This window comes from Bipolaris maydis, assembly GCF_028858645.1.
Source record: "Bipolaris maydis strain C4 unplaced genomic scaffold PSV08scaffold_10, whole genome shotgun sequence".
In the NCBI taxonomy this organism is placed as follows: domain Eukaryota; kingdom Fungi; phylum Ascomycota; class Dothideomycetes; order Pleosporales; family Pleosporaceae; genus Bipolaris; species Bipolaris maydis.
The window spans coordinates 1,421,386-1,437,927 of record NW_027093866.1 but is presented as its reverse complement, the minus strand read 5'-3'; the positions used below and the strand labels follow the sequence as shown (position 1 = coordinate 1,437,927).

At 49.2% G+C, this 16,542-nt stretch overlaps 7 protein-coding genes across 7 annotated transcripts; 3 read left to right on the top strand and 4 right to left on the bottom strand.

Moving 5' to 3' along the window:
• Positions 1-25: 25 nt before the first annotated feature.
• Positions 26-1,533, bottom strand: PSV08DRAFT_227083 (uncharacterized protein; the record flags this gene model as incomplete). Its single annotated transcript, XM_014227567.1, has 3 exons — positions 1,393-1,533; positions 725-1,339; positions 26-654 (listed from the first exon to the last, which is right to left on the bottom strand). The coding sequence occupies exons 1-3, from the start codon at positions 1,478-1,480 to the stop codon at positions 26-28; spliced, it is 1,332 nt and encodes a 443-aa protein (XP_014083042.1). The 5' UTR covers positions 1,481-1,533.
• An 821-nt stretch (positions 1,534-2,354) lies between these two features.
• On the top strand, positions 2,355-3,592 carry PSV08DRAFT_377874 (uncharacterized protein; the record flags this gene model as incomplete). The annotated part of the gene is made up of 4 exons (XM_014227568.2): positions 2,355-2,501; positions 2,556-3,224; positions 3,274-3,408; positions 3,465-3,592. Exons 1-4 carry the CDS (start codon positions 2,411-2,413, stop codon positions 3,590-3,592), a joined length of 1,023 nt encoding a protein of 340 aa, XP_014083043.1. The 5' UTR covers positions 2,355-2,410.
• Positions 3,593-3,851: 259 nt separating this feature from the next.
• On the bottom strand, positions 3,852-7,437 carry PSV08DRAFT_206346 (kinase-like domain-containing protein; the record flags this gene model as incomplete). Its single annotated transcript, XM_014227569.1, has 6 exons — positions 3,852-5,082; positions 5,143-5,615; positions 5,683-5,813; positions 6,344-6,410; positions 6,468-6,530; positions 7,185-7,437. The coding sequence occupies 6 exons, from the start codon at positions 7,435-7,437 to the stop codon at positions 3,925-3,927; spliced, it is 2,145 nt and encodes a 714-aa protein (XP_014083044.1). The 3' UTR covers positions 3,852-3,924.
• A 1,240-nt stretch (positions 7,438-8,677) lies between these two features.
• On the bottom strand, positions 8,678-9,358 carry PSV08DRAFT_315482 (uncharacterized protein). Its single transcript, XM_014227570.2, has one exon. It carries the CDS (start codon positions 9,172-9,174, stop codon positions 8,800-8,802), a length of 375 nt encoding a protein of 124 aa, XP_014083045.1. The 5' UTR covers positions 9,175-9,358; the 3' UTR covers positions 8,678-8,799.
• Positions 9,359-10,211: 853 nt separating this feature from the next.
• PSV08DRAFT_206342 (ZIP zinc transporter-domain-containing protein) lies at positions 10,212-11,829 on the bottom strand. The gene is made up of 3 exons (XM_014227571.1): positions 11,596-11,829; positions 10,381-11,462; positions 10,212-10,325 (listed from the first exon to the last, which is right to left on the bottom strand). The coding sequence occupies exons 1-3, from the start codon at positions 11,740-11,742 to the stop codon at positions 10,310-10,312; spliced, it is 1,245 nt and encodes a 414-aa protein (XP_014083046.1). The 5' UTR covers positions 11,743-11,829; the 3' UTR covers positions 10,212-10,309.
• Positions 11,830-11,951: 122 nt separating this feature from the next.
• Positions 11,952-12,892, top strand: PSV08DRAFT_315464 (ribosome biogenesis protein Nop16). Its single transcript, XM_014227572.1, has 2 exons — positions 11,952-12,110; positions 12,163-12,892. The coding sequence occupies exons 1-2, from the start codon at positions 12,001-12,003 to the stop codon at positions 12,764-12,766; spliced, it is 714 nt and encodes a 237-aa protein (XP_014083047.1). The 5' UTR covers positions 11,952-12,000; the 3' UTR covers positions 12,767-12,892.
• A 1,668-nt stretch (positions 12,893-14,560) lies between these two features.
• PSV08DRAFT_315452 (uncharacterized protein) lies at positions 14,561-15,721 on the top strand. The gene is made up of 2 exons (XM_014227573.2): positions 14,561-15,479; positions 15,579-15,721. The coding sequence occupies exons 1-2, from the start codon at positions 14,726-14,728 to the stop codon at positions 15,620-15,622; spliced, it is 798 nt and encodes a 265-aa protein (XP_014083048.1). The 5' UTR covers positions 14,561-14,725; the 3' UTR covers positions 15,623-15,721.
• The last annotated feature ends 821 nt before the right edge of the window (positions 15,722-16,542 follow it).

The window sequence follows — 16,542 nt, the reverse complement described above, 5'->3', positions numbered from 1 at the left end:
TTTGTTCGACAGGCTTAGACACAATCTATGTAGCCACGCTCGCAGCTTTCTTGATTGCCTCGTCTCCTAACTCCTCCGCATGCTTCTGCGCATCATGTAGGAACACCCAATCCTCCCTTGGAAGCTGTATGAGAGTAGGATCTTTCTTCACCTTCTCCCAATCCGTCTTGTGCCACATGTCTCTAGTAGTCTCCCCCGTCTTCTGCACCGCTTTCACACGTTCATATCGCACGTCTTGGTATGCTCTCAACGCTCCTTTTACATTCCCTTTACCAGCCTTCCTCAGCAGCACTGCAATTGTAACGCTGTCTTCTAATGCCTGGGTTGCGCCCTGTGCACTCGTTGGCAAAAATGGGTGGGCGGCATCTCCTAGTAGACATATGCGACCATGACCAGGTGCAGATCCGTATCCAGAGACCCAATTGGGCAGTGGGTCCCGGTAAACAAGCTTCCAGTCTACCAATTTCTCTTCCGGCGTTTTAGAGACGATTTTCCAGCACATAGGGTCCCAGCCGTCAAGGACCGTACGCACGTCTTTGAGATAGCCAGGGAATGACCAGGACTCCTTGATGTCATGCGAGTCGCGGTGGGTCAAAACCCAGCAGCAGTCCAAGCCATTCTTTATGGTACTGAAGAGAAAATGTACGTCTGGGCCTAATGTGCTTGTCAGTTGTCACCACTCATAGTGCGCTTAGATCAATGGTTGCAAAGAACAACGACCTACCAATCCAGCCATTGAATGTATCACCATTCTCGCAAAATTGCTTAGTCTCCGGATCCGCAATCATGTCTTTGTTCGAAAACCACGCTCTCCAAACCGCATAACCACTACTCTTCGGTTTGTCCTCGTATCCGAGCACTAGCGTCCTGGCTTTGCTTCTGACACCATCACTTGCCACTACAACGTCGCCAGCCACTCTCGTTCCATCCGCGAGCACAACGCCAGCTTCCTTCTCATTCTCCCAGTAATGTTCAATCTTCTGTCCCAAGTTGATTTCTACACCAATCTCCTTTGCATATTCAAAAACAATTTCATGAAGTTCCCCCCTATGCCCGTTGAAGTTGGGCGCTTCGTCATTGCGCGGCGGCGTCTTTTGGTTGATTACTATCTCGCCGGTGTCCCACTTGTGGATATTGAAACCATAATTGGTCAAGTCGATGGAGACCTTGCGCATTTCACGTGCCACGCGGCCGTCACTCCATCGTGCGAAGATGCGACCCCCATTAGGTCCGAAAGTAATGATGTCGCCAAGAACCTTGAGAGAGGGGAAAGATTCATAGATTACGGGTGTGTGACCATGATGGATGCATTCTATGGCCGTGGAGAGGCCACCAAAACCTATTGAAATTTTCAGAAAGTGGACAAGTTTTGAATCCTTGGCTAGCATGTACCTGCACCGACAATGATTACTTTGATGCCTGTTTTTGGGACAGTACTATTGACTTGGTTTCCCTTGCCATCTGTGTCTGAAGAAGCCATTTTCGGTGGTTTGTTTTCGTCTACTTTTGTACGGACTGGCGTTTAGAATGAAAAGAAATGCCACGCCCAGAATGTAATAATGAAAGAATACGACAAGACTGATTGCGGTACTCGATGTGGAAGTAAGCCTCATCCCCAAAAGCGTGGGGCAAAACGACCACCACTTCCCGAAGGCTTACTATCTGCCGATCTGTGAGCTTGATACCTGGATTCAGGCAGGCAGGCGACATGCCTCCGGTGACCTGCACACCCACACGAGCATGGGGCACGGCACGTCACTCTGCAGGTTCATTCGCGGTATGTTGATTCCGTTGATATGAGCCTAAATGATACGCACGCACGGGTACGTAGATCCGTCTACGAACCAGGCGATGTACATGCCCCACATCGTCACCAGCTTCCCCGCTGGCTTTCCCCGCATCCACTACATGCTTTCCAGCAGTCCTAGTCCACACAATCCTTACTATCAGAACGAGGCGCAAAACCCCTACCTTTAAACTACTACTACAATGCCAAGCAACTCTACACTATGTCTGTGATCATCCTCTACTATACTTACTAAAACGCATCCCTGGCGTTAGTAAAGTCATCTTTGAGGTCTGAGATCTAGGTTGCAGTCTTCAGAAATGTCGACAGAGTTTGTGATTAACCTAGCTACGCTTATTCTGGAGATTTATGGGTCCAAAAAACGCTGAATGGCTGGGAAAATATAATTGCTGGCATGGTGTATGCAGGGCTCAGGTGATCTGAGCAGATAACAAGTGAAGATCGCAGCTCAGAACCTCGGTTCGGCATTTAAGTGCAATGTAACACGAATCTGATACATCGTGTACACCGGTTGACGTAGTACACCATATTCAGATAATTTACGTACCTCAAGAAAGATATTTGTGCTTTTATGAAGGCTCAGGAGGTTGTGCGGCATCCGTCATGACGACTTTAACACATCCGGAATGGAACAAAGAAACAGGCGGGCTAGAGGTTTCCAAAGCCTTTGCAGATCAGATTCGTGGAAAGAAAGGTAGTTTTGCTTGAATTTCATGATGATATGGGTAACTAACTCCACTGTTGCTAGTACTGATTACCGGTGTATCACCAGAAAGTATTGGGTCTTCAATTGCTCTTTCGATCGCTTCTCAAGCACCCGCCCTTTTGATACTCGCCTCACGTACCGAATCGAAGCTTGAGCAAGTACGAAAGGCCGTGCAAGATGCCTACCCCGGGACTGCAACTAAAATTGTGGTTCTCGATTTGATGTCGCAAGACTCCATTAGGAAGGCGGCAAAACACGTTTCAGAGTTGACCGATCGTCTGGACTTAATCATTAACAATGCCGGCCTTGTGACCAAGACTCGTCGGAAAACTGTGGAGGGCATCGAAGCACAGTTTGGTGCCAATCATATTGGTCACTTTCTATTCACCACCCTTCTCGTACCCCAACTTCTAAAGTCGGCTGCATCGTCCATTCCGGGAGCAACACGTGTTGTCAATGTCTCATCACTTGGTCATCGCCTGAGCGCCATTCGTTTTTCAGATTACAATTTAGAGAAAAGCAACGAAGAGCTGCCAGAGGAAGAGCGATACACGCCATCTTTCCCTGCGTTTGCCAAGATTCAAGGCAGCAATGGATACCAAGGATTTGCAGCATATGGTCAATCAAAGACTGCGAACATTTTGTTTTCCGTAAGCATCAACAAAAAGCTCGGTGGAAAAGGTATAAGAAGCTATGCAGTTCATCCAGGGAGTACGTATTTACTTTTGCAATAATCCGGAAGTTTTTCTTACATGAATAGCGATATGGACCAACATTAGTCGTGATCTTGGTTCTGAAGAGATAGCGGCAGTCGAGAAAGCGAGTCCATTCTCGAAGAATCTTGATCAAGGCGCGGCTACAGTGTTGGTTGCAGCGCTGGACCCAGCTCTGAACGGTATGTAGCCTTCCTAGGTTTTCTCAATGAGAAACTAAGCGCTGATGTCTGAATAGAAGAGAAAGGAATCTTCCTCGATGACTGTCAAATGATAGAAGCAATGCCACACGCAACTGATCCAGATCAAGCCGAGAAGCTTTGGGATTTGAGTGAGAAGCTGGTAGGGACCAAATTCAAACTGTGATGCGATGGCACCATTGTCTACGAAGTCTGCAAGCACATGGCTGTTAATTATTTGATCGACCGACCAAATAAGACATACTCGCACATCTTTACATCCTTCTTGCTCTAAAATTTGCTGATGGGTACAAGTACATGTTAAGAACTCTATAAGCGGTGAAGCAGAAAACATCATTTTTGTCAACTCTGGCAGAAACACACATGTGCGGCAGAGACAAGTCGTCCAACAACTCATCGTACACTATCATACAGATCATTTCCCATAAAGCTTTCCACACTCTACCCTATCTAACCAAACATTACCAAAGAACATAACCACTTGACCACCTTCAATTTCTACAAACCTACCTGGGGATAACAGGGAAAATGCGCCCCAAGCCTAAACTCCTTATCTTCCTGCGGCCTCAACGGCCCATAATCCCTATCCGCACTCATCTCCGGATCCTCATCCAAAATCTGCCGTAAATCCTCTCTTACTTCCATCAGCCCCGGCCGATTATCCGGATCCCAATTCACACAGCGCGCACAAAGATTCCTAAACTTAGGCGCATACCTCAACAGCGTCGGATACATCTCATCGTCAAACCTATCTGTTTGCTTGAACCTATCTATTCGCGGGAAACGCTCAGCCTGCGAGATGTAGGTGGGGATATCGTACAATGGTGCTTTGGGACCGCGAGAGGAATTCGCGAAGCCGTTGGTTAGGAGCCAGAAGAGGACAGCCCCAATTTGCCAGACATCTGTTTTTTCACCTATCGGGTGCGGGTTCGACTCTTGTGTTTTCTCGTACACCTCGGGCGCGTAGCGGTGGTCGAAGCACTCGTGTGACCAGGTGTATTGGTCCGGGTTGTCAGGTGGAGCGCGGGAGCCATGTGGCACGCCGTTATCTTCGTCTTTGCCGTGCGAGAAGAACGAGAGCCCAAGGTCTCCAAGAATGAATCTTGGAAATTCGTCGTTGTCCATCATAGTTTCAATAAAAATGTTGTCGGGTTTGATGTCGCGGTGTGTGATTCTTTTTGCTCCTGGAGCCACGACTTCATAGTCTGCTTGCCCGAAATGCAGAATCTGGCATGCTTTGGTGAGGGAATCAATAATCTCCCAGATCAGTCGCTCGGGTAGTATAGTGGGTAGATTGTTTTCTGGGTCTCTGTAACAGCGTAGTTCAGCGTCCCAGTTGTAGCCTTCACGCCTTTTGGTTGGGTCTATGCGTGGCGATGTGTATAGGTCCACCAATTCTTGATTGGGCATGCTTCCGCTTAGTGCAGAGTGAAGATTTCCACCTTGGTAGTAGGCGAGGTAAATGCGGTATCTGCGCTGACGCATCATCAGTCGGTACCCGTAGTGTTCAATGATTGTATCATGGTTATCACTAGCATTGGCGCGATTGCTGTCGACGAGTTGGTGGATTCGGATTTCTTGCGGGACTTGGTCGCGCCACTTAATAGGATCTCGCCAATCCCCTTTACTCATTCGAGCTTCCTTAATGACGAATCTCTAGGACCGTACGTGTTAGCATGTATTCACTATCCCAAGGTACGGCACATAATAGCTCACTCCTTCAATTGTATTCGTTGGTTTTACCTGGCACCATAATCCCGCGCAGCCATATGATCCGTTTCCCAACCACTTCGCTCCGCGGAAGTTTGATTCATCTCTTACCGGCCACTGGTTAGGTGCAGTCTCGAGAAAGACATAGTCGTTCTGTGCGAGAAATTCCATCGTCATATCTCGTGCTGGATCAATTGGATCGGGATGCCAAGGTTCTCGAGGCCAAAAGTCGTAGGGGTAGTTATTCCTTGGTCGTGGTGGAGGTAGTGGAGGTGCAGCTGGCACAGGGGGGATCGGATTTCCTCCTGCATCACGTCGTGGTGGTAGAGTCTTATTGGCTCTTGCGTGAGCAATGTCCTGCTCGTTGTAGGGATTTTGTGGTATTATGTCGCGGCCTGGAGGCAAACCATACAATCTTGTTTTACCCTTGCGTGCTGAATAGTAATCGCGCGTGAGTGTGTCGCCAGCCCATATTGTCTCTATCGTGTTACGTAATTGAACTTCAGATCGTTAGTGAAGAGTTGTGTTTATTACAGAATCACATACTGGGAGTCCAATGTGGTCTATGTGCGTCTTTGAAGGCTTTTGCTGCGTGTTTGAAATATGGTATAGCTGTCACCCAGGGAGGAACATGCGGATTGTTTCTGTTTTTTCTGGTCATGGTCTGTGCGATGAGTCTACGGTGGTCAGCTTCACTATTTCTATCCAGAGAGTATCAGCAATCTCGAAAGTTTGCAAATTGTATTTGCCAGTATTTTTTGTAGTTGAAAACCGAACAAAGGGTGTTGGGAGCGACCTTGGGTCAGTACAATGAGATATGTTGCATTGTGTGCAACGCAACAAAGGCACAAAGGTGAGGATATATGTTTTTTTGCTTGGTCCTTACACATTTTGAATTACTCTCCATCCCCAAAATACCACTAATTCCAAGATATGCTTTTGTCAGCCTTGATGCATTGACATATTAAAGAACCTAGTGTAGCCAAAGGTAAGAGTTAATCTTCGGAATTATCCGAAGAGTAACTCGATCAAAGAGAAAGGCTACCATGTACACCAAATGCCGAATAGATGTCCCTGTGCAAATTGTTCCCTCGGCTCCACAATTTAAGCTTCAGATAATCTTCAAAGCTCGAAAACTGTTTCTTCATGGGCAAGGAGCCTGGCAGTGTGATACTGGCAGTCTTCCCGATGAGCTGAATTACCCAACGCGCGGATACCCTGCGGACCAGCATATGGTGCACGGCAAACGTAGCAGAATTCGAACCCGCACTTGCCTATTGAAGTTTAGCATATACATGTAGTAGTTCATCCAGGGTTTTTCAGAATCTTACAAGTCATGCGGTCGCATCCCGTCGTTTTTTCAATCTGAGATCCGCACCCCGGACATTTCTGTGCTTTCTCTTTAAGCAGCGCAACACTGGCCGCTTCTTCTTCTTCTTTTTCAGTCTCGATACGTTTGTCATACTCTGCACAAGTCTCGTTCTCGTGAAATGGTACAATGGGCGTATGTGCAGTGCACATCCGATATCCACAACCGACACATCGGAATATCGGGCCTTGTTCGCCTAATGTAGAAGTATCGTGTATCTGTCCTGAAGAGCATCCTGGCGCCATACAATATACAAAGTCTTCCTGGGTACTAAGAAAGCTGCGTAGGGATAATTCGTTATAGCGATTAAATTCCTTAGCTGAGGTATACTTTTGTATATCTTGATAAGTGATTAAACGTGCGCAATCGCTTGGACATCGTATCTTCTGGATATCCTGAGTTGCAGCAATTTCTTGATCTATCCATTGAAGAAGGCAATTATGGCATACGTCTGGTATATGAGTGCAGCTAAGTTGGGGAAAATCTAGGATTGGGATCGATTCTGAGCACACTGAACATTTTCGTATTCCGGGTGCTGAATCGTTCATGATAAGCTGACTCGCCATATCTACTTCCTGCTCAATTGATTTAGAAGAACTTTCTGACGATCGGTATTCCGATGGGCCATTGGGAGGAGTAGTCTGAGAATCGTCTCCTCTCTTACTAGGCTTATGTAGACGCGGCTTTTGATTGGGTATATTGGGCGCCGTATCAGTCGCTTTTCTCTTAATCCCTTCATCCCTCCGTCGCTGACGGGATGTTGTAACTTTTTCACGGCACTTTTTACAGTTTTTAAAGTACCCTTCGCCTTTTCTTTGCTTATCTGGATCAGCTAAGAGACTTCTACATTTCTTGCAATGAAAAGGCGGGTGTGGTATATTTGGTGTCGATGGGACGGTAGAACTGACAGGGGCTGGCGTTGACGGAGCCATGTTTTTGTCGCTGTAGTATCGTTGGTGGTGGCGGTGGTGGTGGTGTTGGTGGTGGAAGAGCTTGTTGCAGTTAATAGAAGAAAGCCGGGAATTGGAGACTGGGCACAGTTGTTCGTGAGAGAAAGAGGAAAAGCCACTGTTCCGTCTTAAGTAGTGAGGGATGGCTTTCAATCAGACCCCGCAGTTCAAGAGAGATGTGTGCGCCTAAAAAACCCCATGAGTGAGAGAAGAAAAGGTTTCAAGCGATTTCGGAGGCGATTGAGAGTCAAAGCTACTGATCGATCTCAGCAGTGAGTGAGAAGTGTAGTTGCCAATCGATCTCACTACTTCACAACACCTAACACCCCAGTCTAACTACTACCTATGAGCTCGTCCGATCTACTTACCCAATACCCATTGGTCTTAGTGGAATCGCTGATATCCCTCTGTCCATTGCACAAGCAAAATAACCTCATGCCTTCACCCTAGCAACCTGACCCCACTACCATTATCATAGTACAGCACATAACTCCAAACTCCCATTTGCTTCTGACCTCAAAAGACTGCTCGTGATATCAACCTTGGACTATCCCAAAACAAAATTCCTCCACTTGTCCACAACTACAAAGCGCTGAATACTCCAACAACCATCTCCGGGACATCTCCTATCCACCAACGACCTCCAAGCATATAGACCAAAATAATTCGCTTCGCTTCAAAGAACGCACATATGAGAAGATATGCACAATCCTTTCCCACGCCCATTCAAATAAAGGATACCAGCAATGCCAACTCTCGCATACAAAAACCATTTTTTAAACTTTTTCAATTTCGTCATAGAGATGATCCTTGTTCTAACCCATATCTATGACCCCACACCCCAAGTGTGTACTTTCCCTTACTCAAAGAAATCCATTAAATCCCCCCTCCCATTGTTCCCATTGTTCCCAAACCCCCTCTCATTTTCCCCACCCATCCTCAATCTAACCCACAGTTCCGATACCCATCCATCCCCAACCCTCATCTTCCATCCCTCAGTCTCCCCGGCAACACCCCTTCCCCTTGGCTAATAATACCTGTTCCCCAACGCTGCCCAGCCACGAGCCACACGGGAATGTGCCGAGCTAACCGGGGGCTTGCGTTGCGCCGCAGTCTTGGCGGTGCGGCGCAAGCGTCCCCCCACTATTTTTGCACCGCCCCCTTTCCCCCTCCGTACTTTCATTTGCCGAGAGGGAGTGTGTGCGTTTGTGAGTTGTATATAGGGAGGCCTAAATGAGTTGTGACGTATTATATTTTTTTTCATAAGGCCGACATAAGCAGGGTTTGATTGATTCCCCGTGGGCGAAGCAGTTGTGTGTTTCCTAACTTTCCATACGTGATGCTCTATCTGGCGATGCTGCTGGGACAAGAAGAGTGATACTCAGCCAAGCATTGGCTTGCGCAATTATCATATGCAAGAGTGAGCGATAGTGTTTCGCGGTCGACATGGAGCTTTCTGCATTCGTCTAGGCAGGGCGTGGCTTCAAGGAAGAGGCTGCAGCATTGTGCGGTGCCGATTTCCTTTGTGCAGGCATTGCTTCCTGAGGGGCGCAGGTTGAGGTTGTCGACGAGGAGAGTGGCGATGTCGTCGGTTGCGGTGGTGAAGGAGGGAACGAGGTGGTAGAAGAAGAATAGAATGCAACAGCAGATGAGGAGGGTCGGGAGGAACGGTGGGTAAACGGGTGTGTATTTGAGGTTTGGTCCGGTAGCGAGACGCATATCGTTCTGATCGAGAATGGTGTCTTTATCTCCTTGCTCTTTTATAGCATGAGCTCCTCATGTAGACGAGGGTGCTGAAATGTGAGAGGGTGAAATGCTAAATAGTTTGCCTGTCGTTTGCCTGAACTGGAGTACTTTGTATTTGCTGTGCTACACCAGTGGAATTGCAACCTCTAAGGCGAAGAGGGAGAAGGGATGAGAACAACAAGACGACGATCGCGGCACGAAGAGGGCCGATATAAATCTGACAGTGGCATAACCGCCATGCGGCCCATAGGCACGATAGGAAGCTGCGGCTAGTAAGCAACCAGCTCGTGCCCGTTGGAGCGGTAAGGCGGCGGCGCTAATGTACAGTTTGTGCTAGAGCCTGGCTTGTTCGCTAAGTGCGACGCAGGAAGTGGCTTCGACATGATTTACCTTACCCAAACAAGTATGAAATGTCATCTTACCCAAGGTGCTTGGCATTTGTACAAAGTTAGTGTGGCCGCATGTGCTGCCACAGGGGGAGATTTGATTCGACTCGAGCAGAAAACACGGACGGCATGTAATCCGGGGTAACGCACTGGCTTAACGCACTGGCTGTAGCGCATTGGTCTCCAAAGTGAATGGTGCTGACGGGCGAGACTAGGCACCCTTGGAGCTGACCTCACTCACTGCTGAGTAGAGTTCTGATCAAGGCCGTAAAAATGCCCGAATTGCCTGTGGCGCATCTGGTGCATCCACGGAGCTTATGTTTAATTTTTTTGTCTTGATCTTGGATTAGGTTGACGACATTTCAGGCTCAAGCCAAGTGATGGCTGCACCTGTTGCGAGCAAAGACACAAAATCGCCCACACAAGCGTCCGAGAGACTCGACCAGGTTCATGCTATGTATGTGTGAGACGTCTTAGGCTTGGCTTGATGTCGCAAGACACCGACGTTATGATGATATGATGTGAGATGTAGTGAAAATGTATCTACGGATTGTACGGGTTGCATAAGCAGCACCTCTATCTCGCCGGCGAGCCATGGTGCATACATACATGTTGGGAAATGTGAGACGCACACCCTGGAAGACACATCGTGCAAAATTCGGATCGGGAATTTAGAGTTTGATGATCTCTCGGGTGCCAAGCACTTGTATACATCTGTAAGACTAGTCCCAAGATATCCTGGGCAGGTCGGTGTGAGTTTCAGGTTGGCATCGTTGGAAATGGTGAGACTTACAAAAGCATGATGCCCGCGCCAGCGAACATTGCAGAGAACTGCAACAGGGTCTTCCTCAATTCCTGACCCTTGTTGGGGCCAGTCTCTAACAACTCAGGAATGACAGCAACAGTGCCAACATATAAGAAGGTGCCGGCAGTGAAGGGCAGCAACATGTCTCCCCATTGAAGACTTGTCCCCATAAGGCCCGGGCCAGTAGAGACAGCAGAGCTAGAGTTTCCGCCAAATTCTTGAACAGCAATACCAATGCAGGTTCCCAGGAAGGCGCCCACAGCGGTTACAAATTGAGCGCCCATGGCCGCGCGCTTGCTGAAGCCAGATTGAATCAGGAGTGCAAAATCGCCGACTTCGTGGGGAATTTCGTGGAAGAAGACGGCTACAGTAGTTGTAGCGCCGATTGTGGGTGATGCGTAGAAAGAAGAGCTAAGGGCAAGACCATCGGTGATGTTGTGGGTAAAGTCTGGAATGAGATTGAGGTAGCCACCAAGCTTGACGCTGGCGTTGATCTCCTTCTCCGCCTCTGGTGGCACGTTTGCTTTGGCAGTTTTGCTGTCTACAGCACCCTTGCGAGCGCGGACTGCGTCTTTTGATCCGTCGACGTCGACTCCTGTTGCCTTGGCAGTAGCATCCACCTTTTCATGCGAGTGCCCATGCGAATGGTCGTGTCCACCTGCACCTCCAGTCGCGATGCGCAGTCCTTTGTCCATGGCCACGAATGTGATGAAGCCTACCATGATGGCAACGCCCAGCAGCAGGTTTTTGTTAGGCTCCACCATGACGAACTTGACGGACTCGGGTTCGTCTTCACCGAGGAATATCTCTGGCAGCAGGTGGAAAAGCGTGTCACCCAGCAGGCCACCTACAGCGAATGCCACCATGACGGACAGAGACGAGGGATCGATGTTGGGCGGACATAGCGCAAGGAGGAAGTTGGGTGGACCAGAAATGTAAAGAGTTGCCAGCAGGGAATTGACTGCAGGGCTTCCAGGGAAGAGAAAGGCAAAGATCTGGGCGGTGAGGGAAGAAGTGGTGGGGTTGGATGCCACCTTGTGCTGGTTGAGAGCTTGCACGAGGGGACATTCCTAATGACGCGTATCAGCGCTGGCCTGAGGATGCGACACGAGGGTGTCGTTGCTTGTCAAAATTTTGATGAGATGCACCATGATGGCTCTCGGTACACGGTGAGGGGGTTAGCGTATGGGGTGAATGTCGTACCTGCAACTGTTCCTCAATCTCGTGAACTGTCAGGTTCTCTACTGGGGTGCCTGTCTCGCCCTTGACTGCTGCAGCGGCCACGTTCCAAGCGAGCACTCCAAGGAAGATTGCCAGGGACAGAAGAGTCTTGTTGCGACGCGACACCATGGCGGCACGTGGACGGATGTCAATACCGGAATATGGGGTGGTAGAAAGTTGAATAGGTGAGCTAAGGGTCGCTCAGAGTATACACATGGGCGCAACTGTACAGTGGCCTCAGGCGTGTTTCGGGGGTCCGCCTATCGATAAGACTAGCGCCGAGGCCGCAGAAAGTTCGCCAAAACTTTTGGAACATGCGACTCGCGACGTGACCCTCCAACAAAACCACTCCCCGCATACCCCCAACCACGTTCCAATCTAGCAGACATGGGTCGCGAGCTCCAGAAGAAGAAGAACAAGTCTTCAATCCCCAAGAAGCGCCAAAAGGGGCCCTCCAAGAAGAAAATCCTGCAGAACCCCATCATAGCGAAGCACTGGTACTATGCGCCCCTGCACTCAACATCATCCTGGAATCTAACCACTGCCCAGGAACCAGAAAGAAACACTATCGCAGAACTATCGCCGTCTCGGCCTCACGGCGCGTCTCAATCATGCCACTGGCGGCACAGAAAAGACCATTGCACTCCTTGGCCTTAACGATGAAAAATCATCGCGCGCCGACACAGCTGCCGGCAGCACCGCAAATGCTCTGAATATTGTCTCCAAAGCAAAGAAGCCCGAGAACATTCCCACAGAGGAGATTGAAGTCGAGCGCGATCCCGAGACTGGTGCCATTCTTCGAGTCGTCGGCACGCTCGAGAAGAAAGACAACCCACTCAACGACCCGCTAGTCGAGATCGAGGACGGCGAGGAAATGGAGTGGAACGGATTTGCAATGGTGCCTGAACACAGAGAGGACGAACCGGAGAACCCGGTCATCAAGCAGTTGGAAGAGGCAGCCATGAATGGCGCGAGAAAAGCACCCAGAGGCCAGAGCCAGCGAGAACAAGAATGGGTCGAGCGATTGGTCAATAAGTACGGTGACGACTACGCTAAGATGGCGAGAGACCTCAAACTCAATCCTATGCAACAAACGGCAGCAGACATTAGGAAACGTGTTGTTAAATGGCAGAAGTCGCAAGCAAAGGCATGAGGGATGCGGTTAAGCTTTTTACTATGCATGGAAGCAGGCGTCAGGGCGTTTGGGGGCATGACTGTACGTAATGCAACAATCAGCATTCAAATTTACCTTACAGAGTTCATCAAACTTGTAAAATGATTTCCCATCTGAGAACAGGCCCTGAATGCTGATCATCAGTGTCGTGATTTTAAAGAGAATGACTCGTCTCCCAGAACACCCTGACTTGCTAGTCAGTGAACCCTGAATTCAACCCCGCAACACTACCAATCGATCCCAAACTTCATTACAACACTGCCACCGCCCTCAAGCCAAATTCCAAACGCATATGAACAGCACCAACAGCCTTGAACATGCCCACCTCTACCGCAACTAAGCCTGCCATAAGTGTGTCCGACGAAAGGCCCGATGTGCCATGTCACTGCCCGAATACGAACCTTGCAAAAAGACCCCAACGCATTTCCTATACGAACAGTATAGCAGGACGCCGTTGACACACAAAAATCTGACTCGGGTTAGCCAACAGCTTCGTCGATCACAGCCCAAGTCTCGGGCCAAGCAATGCATCCAAGCCGCCGAAGCGCGCGTGCGGCATTTACTGTGTAGAAGCAGCCCAGAGCAGCGATATAGGAGCGCTTGCCCAACACTATGATGCGATCACGGATTCAAAAGATGGTGACTCGCTTATTGGTGTTTTGATCGCGACTCCGCTTTCTGGCCCGTCCGACTTCACTTGGGATGAGCAATCGTAGGGCAGCGCCCCAGCCAAGACAGATGTTGGCGGCACACATGCCTCTACCTTATCAGCTGACGGTGAACGGGTAGCTGATGGCATGTAATCAAATGGCGGTAGAAAATAGGACCGGCTACCCGGGACTCGGTTTATTAGGTGCTGCAATGTTGAGGCTACTCCTCTCTATCGCTCAACCTTCCTGGTGCATAGTACCCCCTGTATCCACCTTGGCATGACTTCACCAGACAACATACTCTGACTTTACACTGACTGTACAATGCATTCTGGGATAAACTCAATCTAGGGGCAGCTCACCTGAATGCTGCCATGAATGCCTGCTCCAGCTTAGACTATGCTTCATATCCTCTTGTCTAGGAACATTTGTTTCATGCTCAATATGCCCATATTGTTCTCTGGTCCAACGGTTAGAGCTGGTATGGGCTGGTCTTTTTCGTTGCTGCCATGTACAACCATATTGAACTTGCTCTCTAAATAACCTTAAGGCTACGTCTCCGCATAGAGTTCCATCGCTGTGACACTTCGCTACTGATTTCATTTCGAACATCGATATTAATGAAAGGGCAGCAAACTCGAACATATCCAGTGCGTTTACTAGTACAAAATATTCGTCAGGCTGGAGTGAGGCGGAACTTCCTCAACAGGCAATTCCGAACGAGAAAGATATGGAGCTCGTATTAGCAAGGCTCGAACCACCTCCATATTGTGCTTATCGAACGCCCCTTCTTTCTCTGTTGTGTATACGCCTAGCATCATGCGATGCCCTAGGGTAGTCAAATATGAGCATTTCCTCCAGTCTTACTCTTTTCTTCGAAAAAAAAACAGATTACGTGATCCCTGAAGAGGTGACCAACAGACAAACGCTGAAGTGTTTTTCCAGTTCATGACATGTCATCTGCTCAGATTGACTAGTGCAGCTTTTCGAGTTCAAATATCCTAATTTTGTTGAATTCTGTACAAAAGGCCAGGATTCGGGGTTTGTGAGACGCAAATGTGGGGGGGCTGGAGTCGATGGCGTCCGTCAATCAGATGCGGGGTGAGTCCCTGACGCACTCCCTAGTCCTATGCCAACGCACTTGAAGCCAGTATGGATTCAAAGAAGAGCAGGTATACCCACTTCGAAATGTTGATCCATCGATAAGGGAAAACTTATCATGGATACTTTTCTTACCCCTCAGTGTAACTTTGCACATTCACATCGCGATTGATCTCAACCATCCACAATGCCTCTCGCCAAACCATCCAACACCGACGCCCCCGTGCACTCCCTCTTCTCCCTCAAGGGCAAAACCGCTGCCGTAACAGGCGGCGTCCGGGGCATCGGTCTTGCAGCCTCCCAAGCCCTCGCCGAAGCAGGCGCCAACGTCGCCATCCTCTACTCGAGCACCAAAGACGCCGATGCCATCGCCGCGCGCATCGCCTCCAGCACCGGCGCAACAGTAAAAGCCTATAAGGCCTCTGTCGAGAACAAAGACGAAATAACCAGTGTCATCAACACCATCGCAAAAGACTTTGGCGGCTTAGACATCGTCGTTGCGAATGCGGGCATCGCGAATCATCGTCCGGCTGAAGACTACACCGAGGAACAATGGCGCCACATCATGTCCATTAATCTCGACGGCGCCTTTTACACTGCACAAGCCGCTGGCGTCATCTTCAAAGCCCAGGGCCACGGCAACGTCATTTTCACCGCCAGCGTCTCCGCCATCTTGGTCAATGTGCCACAGAAACAGGCCGCGTACAATGCATCCAAAGCGGCTGTCGTGCAGCTTGCGCGGTGTCTGAGTGTCGAGTGGGTGGATTTCGCGCGTGTCAATTGTGTATCTCCTGGGTTCATAGATACGGATATGCTGGATGTGCATCCGAGGGAGTGGAGGGAGAAGTGGTTGAGTATGGTTCCTGCGGGAAGGCTGTGTGATCCCGGGGAATTGAAGGGGGCGTATGTCTTTTTGGCGAGTGATGCAAGTAGTTATATGAGTAAGTTGTTTTTCCCATCATTTTCTCCCCTGTTTTTGTTTTCCCAGTATGCTGTGTTGGGGATTAGTTCAGACATGTGAAAGCTAACTATTGACATAGCGGGTGCAAATTTAGTTATCGATGGTGGTTATACGTTGCCATAGACTCGGATGGATACCACTGGAAAGCATTAACCCGTCAAATCAAACGAATAGTACAATGAAGCTCCTAGCTCTGGAGTCATGACATGCATTGCAGACTGCATAACTTCTTCTTGCACCATCTCCACCCCCAGGACAAGACTATCAAAGACGCCGCCATTGCGTAAACCAGTCGAGACCTCTGGACGAATCCCGGACAAGAATATCACATCCCCCTCCTATCAACCTACCTCCCCAAACCTCCATATCCGCACTCGATCCCACCCCATCCCCAAAACCCCCCTCTTCTTCGTCTCCCAGGCCCAAAATCTCACTCCACACTCCTTCCTCGCCATCCCGTTGCCCAATCCCCATGCCTCCCTCTACACCGTGTCACGAGCTATGCCGTCATCTGGGTGTCGTGATACTTAAGAACCCTTTCGCTACCATGTGTGCACGTACGAACCGGAAGCGAGCGGATACGCCGCCCGCCCGGTTGTGTCACGCTACGTACCCGCTTAACGGGCTTCTAGAAGGTTGGTCAAGGGTAAAATGCTTCGGTGGATAAGCTTTACAAGTGTGTAGCTTTTTGATTGGGGGCGTGTCAGCAGGTTGTGACGTCAATTGTTGGGTGATTGGTTGTGGTTTGGATGGTTGATTAGGAGGGGTGGTGGAGGGGCGGAGGAACGGGGGTTGTACAATAGTAGATAGTTACTGTATTGGGTTTATGTGGTTAGTATAGAGTTCTTGTAGCATTTGATATATGTGATGGGAGAATGCGAAGACAAGTGAAGATATAATTGTTTGTTTACTATTCATCTCTCGCTCTCCTCGCGTTCCCCAGATCCAACACAGAACCTCCAAACCCACGATCACACCACCCCAACGGTAACGATTCAAGAACGGTTCTTCGAAGCCACATGATGCACCGAATCAGCAGTATT

Excerpts from the sequence above, each read along its gene's own strand:
- PSV08DRAFT_315482 (XM_014227570.2), bottom strand. The coding sequence starts at position 9,174 with ATGCGTCTCGCTACCGGACCAAACCTCAAATACACACCCGTTTACCCA.
- PSV08DRAFT_206342 (XM_014227571.1), bottom strand. The coding sequence starts at position 11,742 with ATGGTGTCGCGTCGCAACAAGACTCTTCTGTCCCTGGCAATCTTCCTT. Across the intron at positions 11,463-11,595 it reads AGATTGAGGAACAGTTGCAG|GAATGTCCCCTCGTGCAAGC; the intron begins GTACGACATTCA and ends ACGCGTCATTAG.
- PSV08DRAFT_315464 (XM_014227572.1), top strand. The coding sequence starts at position 12,001 with ATGGGTCGCGAGCTCCAGAAGAAGAAGAACAAGTCTTCAATCCCCAAG. Across the intron at positions 12,111-12,162 it reads CCCATCATAGCGAAGCACTG|GAACCAGAAAGAAACACTAT; the intron begins GTACTATGCGCC and ends ACCACTGCCCAG.
- PSV08DRAFT_315452 (XM_014227573.2), top strand. The coding sequence starts at position 14,726 with ATGCCTCTCGCCAAACCATCCAACACCGACGCCCCCGTGCACTCCCTC. Across the intron at positions 15,480-15,578 it reads TGATGCAAGTAGTTATATGA|CGGGTGCAAATTTAGTTATC; the intron begins GTAAGTTGTTTT and ends CTATTGACATAG.